Consider the following 14,435-nt stretch of genomic DNA (forward strand, 5'->3'; position numbering starts at 1 on the left):
GAAATATATAACTTTTTCCAAAAAATGTAACATGTGTTCCGTAATTTCTGGAGGCAAAAAAGGTTTCATTACTAAGCAGCGGGTTAAAATGTGCTTTACCATTAAATGCTCCTTGCAAATGCATTCAATATTTTCACAATATTTTGTGTATGGGGCATTTAGTAATAACGTAAATGCCATGCTCTTAACAGCACTGCCAGTTCTTTTAGCATTTAATAAGGCAGAAGTGTTAACTTCTAAAGACAGAAAGGAATTTTGCATATATTTCTTTCAGCAATATTACACATTTCAGATGATGATAAACGATGAGGAAGTTCAATTGCATTTAAAGAGTTTTTAGCTCCAAGCTTTGCAAGATGATCTGCACGTTCATTAGAGAAAAGTCCACAGTGTGAGGGAATCCAGCACATTTCAATATTAGTTCCTCTCATTTGAATACAGTGAATCAAAAATCTTACTTCAAAAATGATGTTATAATTAATGTTCGTACAACCTGATTTGATAGACTGCAGAACAGATTTTGAATCGACACAAAATAAAACAGTAATCAAGTTTAGGGGCAGATCAATTAGATATGTTAATGCCATAAGGATGGCAATTAATTCAGCTGTAAAAATTGAGAAGCCCTTTCCAATATGATATGACTTTTCAATTTTCAAAGCAGGAATTGCATATCCAGAACCAGGAAACTGATTTTCTAGAACAGAACCATCTATATATTTTTAAGTGGTGGGGGTATGTTTCAGACAAGTGTGATTTGACTTGAGAAGCTAGTATATTGGGATTTTCATCTTTCTTAATGTCACAATATTGAATGTCAAAAACTGCTCCCGTTAATTCCCATAATGGAACTGGTGAAGTGCTCATAATCAGAGCAACATTTTGTGGATCAACATTTGATTAATTAATAGTATCTGACACGTATGTAGAAATAGTTTCTAGATTTCTGTTCTGTTTCGCTTGTTTCGAAAAAGTTTGTCAGACCATATATTAATCTCAGTTTTGACAGAATTTTCTGTAGCATTTGCTCTAATTACATATTTTGCCGATGCTAGTTTTCTTAATTCATTAAGAGGTAGTATACCTGCAGCTCTATACGACTGTAATGTGTTCGTATGAAACGGAACACCTAGGGCCAACTTTATGGCTTTGCTATCTAGGCTTTGCATTTTTTTAAGGAAAGCATTCGGAGCAGAGATAAATACCTCCTGTCCATACGTCAATCTAGATCTTACCAGTGCAGTAGCGAGATGAAAAAATGTTTTTGAATCTTGACCCCAAGGCTGTTTACTGACGGTTAAGCTTTTCATTGCTTTTGATCTCATGTTTTCTAGATGTTTCTTCCAATTTAGCTTTGGAGTAAAATAAACACCAAGGAATTTGACCTCCGATTTGTAGAAGAGTTATAAATCAGTAAATGTTCTATTTTGTTATCAAAATGGGTATCTTGTAAACAGTATGTAGAAAAAGATTTTTGTTTCGAATACTGAAAAACATCATGCCTCTTTTGTGCATTTCTCAGGCCCTGACAATCCAGGGAGGCAATCGAGATATGAATCATTTTATCTAACTAATCAAAGACAACACCATTGTTAAATAACGAAGTTCAGAGTGTCAGATGATTTTTTCACATAATCCTTTTGCACCACAGAACACCAATACATCCAAACATGAGAGTTGTAAATTTCATGGCATGAGATGTAACATCTTGAGTCCCGCCTACACACACACACAATTGTAATGGGAGTACAAGAATAAAGAAAACTATGAAAAAAAGAGAAAAAGAAAAAATATCATGAAGCACGAAAAAACGTGCTTTGCACATATATTCAGTACATGAGAACTGTTCAGCACTTGCCAGGCAACATGAAAGTCTGATATTTGTCAGTTACTGACAGAGAGTGCATACAATTAAAAAGTGATGCGGATTATCCTTTATGAGTTCAATGGATTAACATCTGTTGTGGACAGGTTGCTGGTAGGAGCACCAAAGGCACAGACCTCACAGCCAGGGGTGGAGAAGGGAGGGGCCGTCTTCCGGTGCCGTACGGACCGTGTGAACTCGTGCCAGGAGATTCCTTTTGACCAGACCGGTTAGTCCTGTGAGGTGGTGATTGTCTTACTTGTGTGTTTGTCTGTGCAACAGTCACTAAAAGCATGCATGCACACACACAACCACACACACACACACACACACACACACACACACACAGAAAGAAAAGAGAATGGAGGTGCAGGGAGATGGGACTGGAATATATATTGGAGCCAGAATGTACAAGCTTTTCGACAGTTCCAAAATTAACAACATCAAATTGTTTAAAAACTTTGTAACCCCCTGGTGGCTTTCTGGTCTTCCCCTTTAAAAATTTCACTTATTTCATTTTGTTAATCAACAATTTATTATTAAAGGTCATAATAATTATTTAAATGTTGCACTTTGGCATCTTCAAAGTCATGTTGGCAACGCTGATCTATACTGGGCGATCTCTCATTTCCTCTCTCTATGTCTTTCTCTCTCTTACATTCTCACATTCATGTGCCCTAATGTGTGTGTGTGTGTGTGTGTGTGTGTGTATGTGTGTGTGTTAAGTAATGCAGTTGGGACTGGGAATTAATCTTGTTTATGTTTTTTCCAGTAGTGTAGAAAATTTAGCAATTTTTGTTTACAAGATAATGAATTAAAAAAGTATTTAGAGTGCCCAAAAAATATGAATGGGAAGTCTCAGTCCTTTACATTTTAATTACTTATTTAACCAGTTGCTTCTTTTAATTTTTTTTTTTTATGAAGGGTCATATTTGCCAAATGTAGAACTAAGGTATCTTGTTGATCCGAGCACACTAAGCAGAAAGAACCATGATACATTAAGTCAGTCAGCTGACAATGCTAACTTTTATGCACAATGTGCATACTACAGGTAATGTGGAATGTTGAACTATTGCCCATTATCAATAATGCATAAAATTTTACCCATTACTGGTAATGTGCAAGCCACTTTGCCCATTACTGGTGATGCCCAAGCCACTTTGGTCATTAACAATAATGGGCAAAAAGTGTTGCGCATTACCAGTAATGCACAAATTACCACTATTCAGCAAGACATATAGATATATATATGTAGGTATGTAAAAAAAAAAAAATTGTTAATAATAATTTCTTTACACACACACACACACACACACATAATATATATGAGGGAGATGTCCACTTAATTTAAGCGGGACAAAAGGATCCGTGACTAATCAACACACACACACACACACACACACACACACACACATATATATATATATATTTGATCAGTGGCATCCTCCCTGAAAACTTTCCCAAGAAACTTCATTCTGTGAAAACTGAATTATCGCGTTCTACTGTGAAAAACCTGATTTACGGAAAACAATAAGAATAACAACCATATATATATATGAAGATGAGGAAGCAAAACTTCACCAGTCAGACAGTGATGTGCACTTCGAGCAATTGGCCCTTCGAAGTGCAGTCACACAGTAACATGTTTGGTTGATTACTGAAACGTGTCGCCAGACTTGCGATAGCCCTTGCTTTGCCATCATCTCTATCCAAGAAAAACCCTGCAGTACTTGACACTGCGGCTTCCTGTCAGGCCTTAAGAGAAGAATGGGTCTGTTGTCATGGTGTATAAACAACAGATTCTGTGCTTAGTTTCGGTGACCAAATACCCAAACGCACTTGTGCACACACATGCACTTCTATGCACATATCCATGACATACACACGGTCGCGAGCTCTTATACATAATGCACGCACACACAACATACTCACAGTCAGAGAGAGAGAGAGAGAGAGAGGGTGGGTGTGATGGATGGAGATAAGCATACTTTGTTTTGATTAGGTCGTGGTTTTCATTACTTTATGCATGCCACACTCCATTCCTTTCCCCAGGGAACAAACGGCAGTGGGACAGGGCGATTCAGAAGGACTCGGAGAATAAGTCCCACCAGTGGTTTGGGGCCACAGTACAGAGCTCTGGGGAAAACGGCGTCATTGTGGTAAGTGTGTGTGTGTGTGTGTGTGTATGTGTGTGTGCGCGCGCGCCTGCGTGCCTACATTCTTTAGTTTAATGTCTTTTCATTAAAAGTGAAATTAGACGAGGGTAGGAAAACAATAACAACAACAACAAAAAACAAATACAGATCTGGAGGGAGGGAAATATTAAGTAACTGTTGATGCATGTGAGTGAGTAAATGTGTGTGTGTGTGTGTGTGTGTGTGTGTGTGTGTGTGTGTGTGTGTGTGGATGAGGACATATGATAATGTTCTAAATGTAGCCGTGTTCCTGAGTGGTTTTATTCTATTAAAAGGGATGGTACAAAAGAACTAACTGAATGATTTACTGAATTAAAGGATAGAAAAGAATCCCTGCTCAGGCCAGGAACATGTAGAGGCCAGTCACAAAAGGGTTTTTCTATTGTTTTGTTTACAATTTAGTTATGAGAAAATTAGAACACGAGAAGAAGACGAGATAAAACAGTGCCTGGATTGACACAACAAACGTCATTGAGCACAACATGTCAGCACAAGTGAATAGTAAAGCACATGTGTACATATTACATGGAAAGACTACCACTCAGTTTGGGATAAGCAACAACATAAGATAATGCATATGAGTGAAGATCAAACACTGATATCAAATGACATTTCTAATACATTTAAATAGTGCAGTTAAAGTGGTTAAAGCTAAGCTGAATTAGTGTAAGTAGACTGACAGCGTAGATTAGGTAAAGCTTATACTGTGTTAAAGTGACTCAAATGAATCAGTTTATCACGTAACACTATACTGGAGTAAGCCGTATAGGAGAGGGCACAATAACTAAATTACAATTAACAGACTGTGATACATACCATTTGGTTTTAACCAATAACTGATATTAATCCAACACTATCTTGTAATCACCACAACAAAATACTGCACACATCTAGAGTACTGAGAATTGGAGAAACACTGTAGTAGCATAACTGATACCAGCATGTGAAATGATTTATGAATAATAAACAATAGAATAAGTGGCTTTGATAGAATACTGGCAAACTGAGAGACCAGATGGTAATCAGAGCACATCCCAAGATTGGAAGAACTATCATGGCTTAACCATTAAGTGGTGAATGAATTTACACAAGCAATATGTTGCATCAAAGCCAAATATCAGCATAGCTAAGCTTGTGCTCAACGTTTAAATCTCCTCTGCTGAAGCAGGATAAGTAACCTAACCTTCATCAGTGACAGCAAATGAGAAAGGATGCGTCATTCACTAGAACATTCTCAAACTATCAGTGTCCAGAGATGTCATTCACTGTGACGTTAAGAAGAATTAAATGGAACACTGCGTCAAGCATATGACGACATGGCGATTTTCTAGATCAATCATAGCCGAGCTGTGACTACACGTCAAAGCAATAACTGAACCAAGTAAACCAAACTAAGGCAATATCAGCATACTCATATGAACACAAGCAATGTGTCAGACAATTTACAGATCATCAACACATTCTACACACTAGTACTTAAAGCGATACGTCGGGAGACACTGTCTGTTGGGGCCGCTACACACACTGTGGGTGACACAACAGTCAGTGGTCAGCTAGCTGGCTATTGCTGCAAACGGGCTCAGGTGAAAGTGACCAGAGATCACCCACTCCGTCTGCTTATGCAAGTTAAGCGGACTGCAAAGGAGCTCGCGTAGCCCATGAAACAAAACGTCCCCAATCAGGCTAAATTTGATAAGACTTGTGTTTGTGACAAGGTGTTCAGTGATAGATTCCTAAATGATTCCTGAACCGATTTATGTCGGATAGAACGCAAAAGAAAGAGCTCAACACCTACTGTCTAATGAGTATAAAATGAAGTGTTGATTATTTAAGATGGATTTATAATTGTAATATAAATCACCAGAAAAGGGTCAGTTTTAGCAAGCTCATCTTGGAAAATTAGAAACTGCGTTAAGGCAGTTTAACGTAGGCAAACATAAATGGAATAGATTTAAAGATGGAATTGTACGATTCTGCCAGTATATAATACTTGCCACAAAAGAGATATTAGTTAAATACGCTGTGTCAAAAGCACAGATTTCAGCTCACCCAATTGCGTACCGAGACACTTAGTTGTGGAGAGGTTGTGTGGCGAGGAGGACAAAATGACGTAAGCGTAGTGTCAGTTAAAATCTTTAGACTGACGACGTCTGCTATACAGCTCGTGTGTGAAGTAGTATTTTGAAGCCTGAGCTGAGCGCTCGGCTACATAAATACAATCTTAAATTAGAACAGCAGACTGGTGAGCTTTCTGTTAATGTACTGTCTTTGTTTTTAGAAGAAAACATACAATAAATTTTGTGAAAGTAATAGGACGATCTGTGACAAGGTCACTTGGTTTGTTTATTTCAGCAAGTTTTCTCCAGTCTTCTTCTCCATGGACTGCAACTGTCATGTTCACTCGTATCTATAGACAAGTGGGATTTTACGTGTATTCATGATTGTCTTTACTGTCACTATGTATAATTGTAGCTGTGATCCCGAGTGGTATTATTATTAAAGGGGACGGTACAAAAGAATCACTGATGATTTACTGAATTAAAGGATAGAAAATATCCACGCGCAAACCAGAGGCATATAGCAGGCCAGTCACAAAAGGGTATTTCTATTGTTTTATTTACAATAGTTAAGTAAGTAAAGAAGAAGAAGAATAAAGAAGATGAGAAGACAGTGCAAGTGATACGTAGTAAGACACTGTCTATTGGGGCCACGACACACACTGTGGGTGACACAGTCAGGGGTCAGCTGGTGGGCTATCGCTGCAAACAGGCTCAGGTGAAAGTGACCAGTTATCATTCACTCCATCTATTTATGCAAGTTAAGCAAACTGCAATGATGTTCGTGTGGCCCGTGAAACAAAGGTCCCCAATCAGGCTTAATCTGATTAGAATTATGTTTGCTACAAGGTGATAGAATTCTAAATGATTCCTGAACCGATTTATGTTGGATTGGTTGCAAAAGAAACAGCTCAACGCATACTTTATAATGAGTATTAAATGAAGTGTTGATTACTTAAGATGAATTTATAATCTTAATTTAAGTCACCTGAAAAGGGTCAGTTTTAGTGAGCTTGTCACTGTAAATTACAAACTCTGTTAAATCAGTTTAACGTAGGCAAACACAAATGGAATAGATTTTAAAGATGGAATTGCGACGATTCTGCCAGTATATAATATTTTCAGTTTACTGATCCAGCAAAAGAGATATTTAATTAAATATGGGTTGTCAGAAGCACAGAAGCACAGATTTCAGCTCACCCAATGGCGTACAGCAACACTAGTTGTGGAGTGGTTGTCATTAAGTGTCAACAGTGAAAATCACCTTTGTAACTTCTAAATGTCTGATCTATTCTCATCCAAACACTAATGGTGTGGTTTTAGTTTCCAACAGCCGTCACATACAGAATTGTAACTGTAGCAGTATATATAACGAGAAGACAAAATGATGTAAGCTTAGCGTCAGTTGAAATCTTTACACTGATGAACGATTAAACTGAAATCAAGTATGCTTCTAACTGATTAAAGTGTCTGTGTGTAAGCACAACAGATAAATTATTGCAGTGAACGATACAGATACTTGATTTAATAGATGTTAAGAGAATAGGTTTAGAATGGGCTTTGCATTCAAACTGGGAATGGCATCACACATTCAGCACAAGCCATTGGAGACCGGCGGTAAGTTGCAAAAAAGGCGTCTGCTATAGACCTTGCTCATTAGGAAACCGGAAGTCAGTGAAAAGTTCAGCCCCTTCACCCTGGGACGTCGAGATAAGGCAACATGGCGTCTCTGTTTGCTGAAACTGAAAGTGCGCTTGACTCTATGAAGTTAAAGAACCGAAAGAGTATTTTAAAAAGAACGGGCAGCTGATAAGTGGCACGAAAGTTGAACTTGTTCGTTGTGCAAAAATTTTCAGTTGTCCTGGAACCAAAAACAAGAAGGCAAAGCCAAGTCAGTTTCTGCTGTCACAGCGACATCAACCTCCCGCAAAAAAAAACAACCGAAATGGCAAACACCAGTCATATCTTAAGTGCTCTCTCGATTCCCCCTCCCCCCCCCCCAATCCCCCTCTCTCTCTCGTAAGTAGGGGTATAACTTTTGAGTAATGTTTGTAGCAAAGTATATAGTTCAATTATTAATTCTAGACTTCAGAAATGGGTTGATGAAAATAACATTACTGGGGAATACCAAGCTGGTTTCAAACAAGGTTATTTAACTGTAGACCACATCTTCACTCTTTTTGCAGTAGTTCAAAAGCAATTTGTTAATAGTAGAAAATTATATGTAGCATTTAGAGACTTCGAAAAAGCTTTTGATTCTATATCAAGAAAACTTTTATGGCCTATACTTGATAAAAATGGAATAAAATGTAAACTGTACAGTATAAAATGTGGAGCTGACTTGGCAGAGTTAATAACATGTGTAAAAGGAGTAAAGCAAGGAGATGTATGCAACCTAGTTTTGTTTTCTCTGTTTATTAACGATTTAACTTTTGAAATCATTGAAAATGGGACACGGTGTTACTTTTTTCCATATTTTGTGGAGCTATTTATCCTATTGTTTGCAGATGATATTGTTTTATTGTCAGAAACAGCTGTTGGTTTGCAAAATCATTTGAATAGTTTGTATAGAGCCACTAGAGATCTTGAGTTGTGAGTTAATATGAACAAAAGTGATAACATAGTTTTTAGAAAAGGGGGTTATTTAGCTTCATGGGAGAGATGGGTTTATGGTAATACAGAAATAAAAGTTGTCAATAGTTATAAATACCTAGGAATATATTTTTCAGTGAGGTTCAGTTTTCATGCAGCATGTGATGACCTAACAGGCAGGGCTAAAGGAGCATTATTGGGAATCCTGAAAACGTAAATTAGATTAGAAGGTAATTCGCCTGAATTATTTTAAAAACTTTTTGATGCCCAAGTTCAGCCCAAGTACAGTATGGATCCGAAATATGGTGTTTGGATAAAGCAGCATTTGATATTGAAAAAGTACATAATTATGGTCTTAAAAATTGTTAGGTGTAGATATCAGAATGCCGAATGATTTGCTTATGGTGAATTAGATAGATACCCCTTATATTTAAACTCTAATGTGCACTGCATCAGGTTCTGGTTGAAATTAACACAAATGGAGAGACATAGATCATATAAAGCATATAGAATGTTATAGTAGTAGTAGTAGGCCTCCTTCGGTCATGGCTGACCATGGATAGAGTATATCCGACCTAATGTCTAATTGGGCTGTCTGCTTTGACTAAGCAGCGTCGCCTGTGACTGTAAAGACCGATGCGAGAGAGACAGCCTCTGTCGCAGCGGTCACATGTGTAAGCTGATGCTGGTCTGTTGGCTGCCGTCCCTTTTCTGCAAGCTCGCTTTTCTGCTGCAGCAGCTGACAGTTTGTCCTCACCAATCCGTAGCTGATTCTTGAGAATGCTTCTCCATCTGTTGCGGTCATCTGCAAGGTCCTCCCAGGACTCAGTGTTGATCTCAAGTGCCTTCATGTCACGTTTGCAAACGTCTTTGTATCTCAGCTGTGGGTGGCCGATGCTTCTCTGCCCCGTGGCGAGCTCTCCATAAAGGATGTCTTTTGGGATGCGACCATCTTCCATGCGGCGAACGTGGCCCAGCCAGCGCAGCCGACGCTGTCTCAGCATGGTATACATGGTCGGGAGGCCAGCGCGAGTCAAGACTTCGGTGTTTGTCACCTTGTCTTGCCAGGAGATGTCGAGTATGCACCGTAGGCTTCTCAGGTGGAAGGCCTTTTCTCCTGACGAGCATGTGTGGTCCACACCTCACTGCCATACAGCACGGTGCTGAGGACACAGGCGTTGTATACAGCCATCTTTGTCTTCGTGGTCAGCTTGGGATTTGTCCACACTCTTTGTGTGAGGCGGGCTAGCGTTGTGGCTGCCTTTCCGATCCTCTTGTCAATCTCGGTGTCAAGGGAGAGGTTGTTGGTGATGGTGGACCCAAGGTAAGTGAATTGATGGATGGCTTCAAGCTCGTAGTCATCAATGGTGATGGCTGGTGGAGATGGTGTGTCTTGGCCTAGGACATTTGTCTTCTTGAGACTGATGGTCAGGCTGAAATCTTTGAGGGCCTGGGAGAAGCAGTCCATTTGTGATTACAAGTCCTGCTGGGTGTTGGTCACAACTGCGGCATCGTCAGCAAAGAGCCTGTCTCTGATGAGGGCTTCACAGACTTTTGTCCTTGCCCTGAGGCGGGCGAGATTGAAGAGCCTGCCATCTGATCTGGTCCGCAGGTAGATCCCTTCTTGCGCTATGCTGAACGCATGTCTCGGGAGAAGAGCAAAGGTCCCAGTGCCTTCTTGATGCCATCATACATCCTTTGGATGTTGCCTCTTCCAGCAGCATTCTGTATCTCTTCGCTGAGCTCTGTCCAGTACTCATTTGCACATCGCCTGGCGTTAAACTGAACCTTACTCCTGGCGGCCCTGAAGATTTGCAGGTTCTTCTCACTGGGTGACCGTTTGTACTCAGTGAGTGCAGCACGCTTGGCCTCAATAATGGGAGTCATCTCTGATGATTTGGCCTCAAACCAGTCGTGGGACTTCGCGGTTTTCTTCCCAAAGGTGGCCATTGCAATGCGGTGCATGGTGTCTCGTAGTGTTTCCCATCTTTCTGTGGCAGAGTCTCCGGGCTGCAATGCATCGAATTCTCTCTCAGAGGCCTCTGCGAACTGTTTTACAAGGTTTGGCTGAGACATCTTGCTGACGTCAGTGCAAGAGTTCCCTTGTTTCTTTGAGCAGTGGAACTCCTTTGGTTGCAGTCTGATCTTGCAGCATACCAGAGAGTGGTCCGTGTCGCAGTCTGTGCTGTGGTAAGAGCGAGTGTGGAGAAGGTTTTTGATGGCAGCTCATCTTACTGGGATCTGATCCAGTTGGTGCCAATGTTTTGAGTGCGGGTGCCTCCATGAGACTTTGTGTTGGGGCTTCGTCTTGAAGAAGGAGTTGGCGATGCACAGTTCATGGCAGGTACAAAACTCAAGTAGTCGCTGTCCATTTTCATTCATTTTCCCCACTCCAAAGGAACCGAGACAGGAGGGCCACGAATCGTTGTCTGCACCCACTCTGGCATTGAAGTCGCCCAGGAGAACAAGTTGTTCTGCCCTGGGGATGTTCCTTATGGTTGATGCGAGATTTTCGTAGAACTTATCTTTAGTGTCTGGAGAGGCGGACAGAGTTGGAGCATATGCGCTGACAAGAGTCACATAGCCTTCGGAGGTGTTGAGGCGGAGAGTCAGTAGTCGTTCTGAACCGCCACTGCCTGGTTCGATCATGTTCAGCAGGCTGTTCCTGACAGCAAAGCCTACTCCGTGCTCTCTTGGGGCATCAGAGCTCTTTCCTTGCCAGAAGAATGTGTAGTCCCTCTCCTTTAGTGTTCCTGAGTCAGTCAGCATATAGAATGTTATATGATCTTGATAAAAGGGGAAAGCACACATGGATTACAAAGATATGTTCAACATTTGTTTTCATTTGTTTTGTTCAACATTTGTTTTCATTTGTTTTGAACAATCATGGTGTAGAATCTGTTTCAGGCTTTATCAAACTGTTCAAGCAAAGAATTGTTGATTGCAGATTGATTGATTGATTGATGTGGATACTTATATAGCGCCTATCCTCGGTTAGAGACCAAGCTCTAAGCACTTTACATTCACGGGGACATTTCCACCACAGGCTGCCTACCTGGGTAGAGCCGACTGACGGCTGCCACTGGGCGCTTATCATTCGTTTCCTGTGTCATTCAGTCAGATTTCAGACGCACACACATACACACTCAGACAGACATGTAACATTTTACGTGTATGACCAATTTTTTTATTTATTTACCCCACCATGTAGGCAGCCATACTCCGTTTTCGGGGGTGTGCATGCTGGGTATATTCTTGTTTCCATAACCCACCGAACGCTGCCATGGATTACAGGATCTTTAACGTGCGTATTTGATCTTCTGCGTGCGCATACACACGAAGGGGGTTCAGGCACTAGCAGGTCTGCACATATGTTGATCTGGGAGATCGGAAAAATCTCCACCCTTTACCCACCAGGTGCACCAAGATTCGAGATTGAAAGTCCAGCGCTTTAACCATTCGACTATTGCACCCGTCTGAGATACTGCAGATACTGCAATAAATTGCAGAGACTGGGATAATCACATTCAAACTAGTGAAAGCTTTTAATTTTATAGGACTTAAATATGGCCACTCCAGAGAGTGCTATCTTTCTTTGAATATTAAACAGGTTTATAAAGAATTAGTGTACTAAATTTAGATTCAGAGTTTCATCAGTATGTTAGCATTCATTAAGATATGGTCCTGCACTGCAGCTGGTATGTCCATTATGTAAGTCAGCTGAGACTTTGCATTTCTTTGCCCAGCATATACTGATATAGTGATCTTAGAGAAGAATTTATTCCAAGAAAATATGATCGTGATTCATGTATATTTTGGCTGAGCCAAAGGCTTTTAAAGATGTGCAGTAGCTGTTAGTAATATATTGCTTGATGATATGTTTTCTTTGAATACGATAACGATTTAACTTACTCTTGTTCAGGTCCCTTCAGAATGGGCCGATGGTCTTCTGAATAAATATAATTTCATTTCATTCATTTTCTCTCTCACGTATACACACACACACACACACTCACTCACTCACTCACTCACTCACTCACGCACGCACGCACGCACGCACGCATGCACGCACGCACACGGAGCATGGGTGCCCTCCTGCGTGGAATCCACTCAGTGGCAAAGTCAGACGCCCTCCCATGAAAAGAAGGAAGGGAATGCCTCTAACAGACAGACTTTTGTCTGACTCTGACTTGATCTTTCCATTTTTTGGCATGTAAATAATGTTGAAAATATGTTTGTTCAGTTCAGAAAAAAAAAAGAAAAGAAAAAAGAATTTCGTCTGCGAAGTGATTAACCGAACACATAAAAATTCCAAGAAATGTGGTGCCAAATTTAAGCAGTCCACTGTGACGAACAGAGATGCAAAGTTTCCTACATGGACATAACAGTGAAAACGATGAAGGAATGACTTCATCCAAAGGTAAGGTCCATGTTTCGAGTAATTTAATCGTTCGTCAGGTTTTCATTGTGCATATCGCATCAACGTTACTTTCAAGGCATACCAATTTTCTTTCTACCATTTCAGTCACCAGTGTCATCACATACGTTTGATCGAAACTTTTAAGATATTAAATAACATAAATGATGTAAATGCAAGACATATCTTTAGAATGTCGGATTATGATAGTACAAGGAACTCAGCAAAGAAAATTTGTTTAGAACACTGCAACACCAACCTTACAAAAAATTAATTTGCTAACTGAATTGCACAAACATGGAATGCACTACCAACCTAAGTTGAACTTGCACAAAATACAAACACATTCAAAAATCTCCTTGACACCAACACCATCTTAAAAGAAAATTTTTTTGATTATGAAGAATGAAAACAAAGTTTCTTGCAGAAGTGTACTTGTGTACCACGCCCAACAACAACAAACAAAAGAAGAAAATAAATAAATAAAATAAAATGAAAGAAGTGAAGATGAAGATTCGATGGGGACATAAAAAAAGCCGAGAGGTCTAGGCAGACGACTTGTCAGTCCCTATACTACTACTACTACTAGTACTACTGTTACTACTGCATTGAAATGCCTGAGTAGTTATCTAGATTCAAAATGATTGGGGGAAAAAGGCCGGATTTAGTTAGAACCGATGTTCATTTTCCTTCATAATTACGTTTACTTTCGTTCTGTATCTCAATATAGTTTTTGTGCTAGGGGGGAAAAATCCCCTGAATCCTTAAAATTCCCTGGAAAGGGGAGAGCACTTTTAAAAATTTTTTCTGGTACTCACTAAAAAAACAAAACAACAACAACCGAGGACTGCATGCATGTATCTGGTCCTGCTGTAGTGTCCAGGTGCTTTGCTCCTCCCTTCCCCCCTGCTGGTCGTGGCAGACAAAAGACCAGCTCTAGGCTATATCTTTCTTTCCCTGCCCCTCCCACCCCCCTCGCGCCCCCTTGTGGAAGCAAACCGTTTGTGCCGTTCTTTGTTGAAAGGCTGGACTGGTATTACCAAGGGCGTTACACCCCCCCCCACACACACACACACCCAGTCCCCCTTCATATAGATATATATATATATATATATTTTTTTTTTAAATAGATATTTATAAATTATTTTTTATTTTTCAGATAATGTATATTATTTCCTGTGTGACTCAGTATGATAGGCGGCAAGCAGTGATTAGGTGTTGGTTTCCCCCGTATTAGGTGACCTTCATTGATCAGTCTTTCCCTACAACCCTCCAAACACTCTGTTACTGCGCTACACCCCTACTTCCTC

The 14,435-nt window shown here is 40.1% G+C and overlaps 1 protein-coding gene across 7 annotated transcripts in view; it reads left to right on the top strand.

Moving 5' to 3' along the window:
* LOC143297290 (integrin alpha-8-like) overlaps nt 1–14,435 on the top strand; it is a 222,186-nt gene that overhangs the window by 23,816 nt on the left and 183,935 nt on the right. For all 7 annotated transcript variants that reach the window (XM_076609611.1, XM_076609596.1, XM_076609563.1 and 4 more), the window contains exons 3-4: nt 1,972–2,093; nt 3,917–4,023. In XM_076609611.1, the coding sequence (XP_076465726.1) occupies nt 1,972–2,093; nt 3,917–4,023 (229 nt within the window). The remainder of the gene's footprint in view (nt 1–1,971; nt 2,094–3,916; nt 4,024–14,435) is intronic.

This window comes from Babylonia areolata, chromosome 2 (genome assembly GCF_041734735.1).
Source record: "Babylonia areolata isolate BAREFJ2019XMU chromosome 2, ASM4173473v1, whole genome shotgun sequence".
Classification (NCBI taxonomy): domain Eukaryota; kingdom Metazoa; phylum Mollusca; class Gastropoda; order Neogastropoda; family Buccinidae; genus Babylonia; species Babylonia areolata.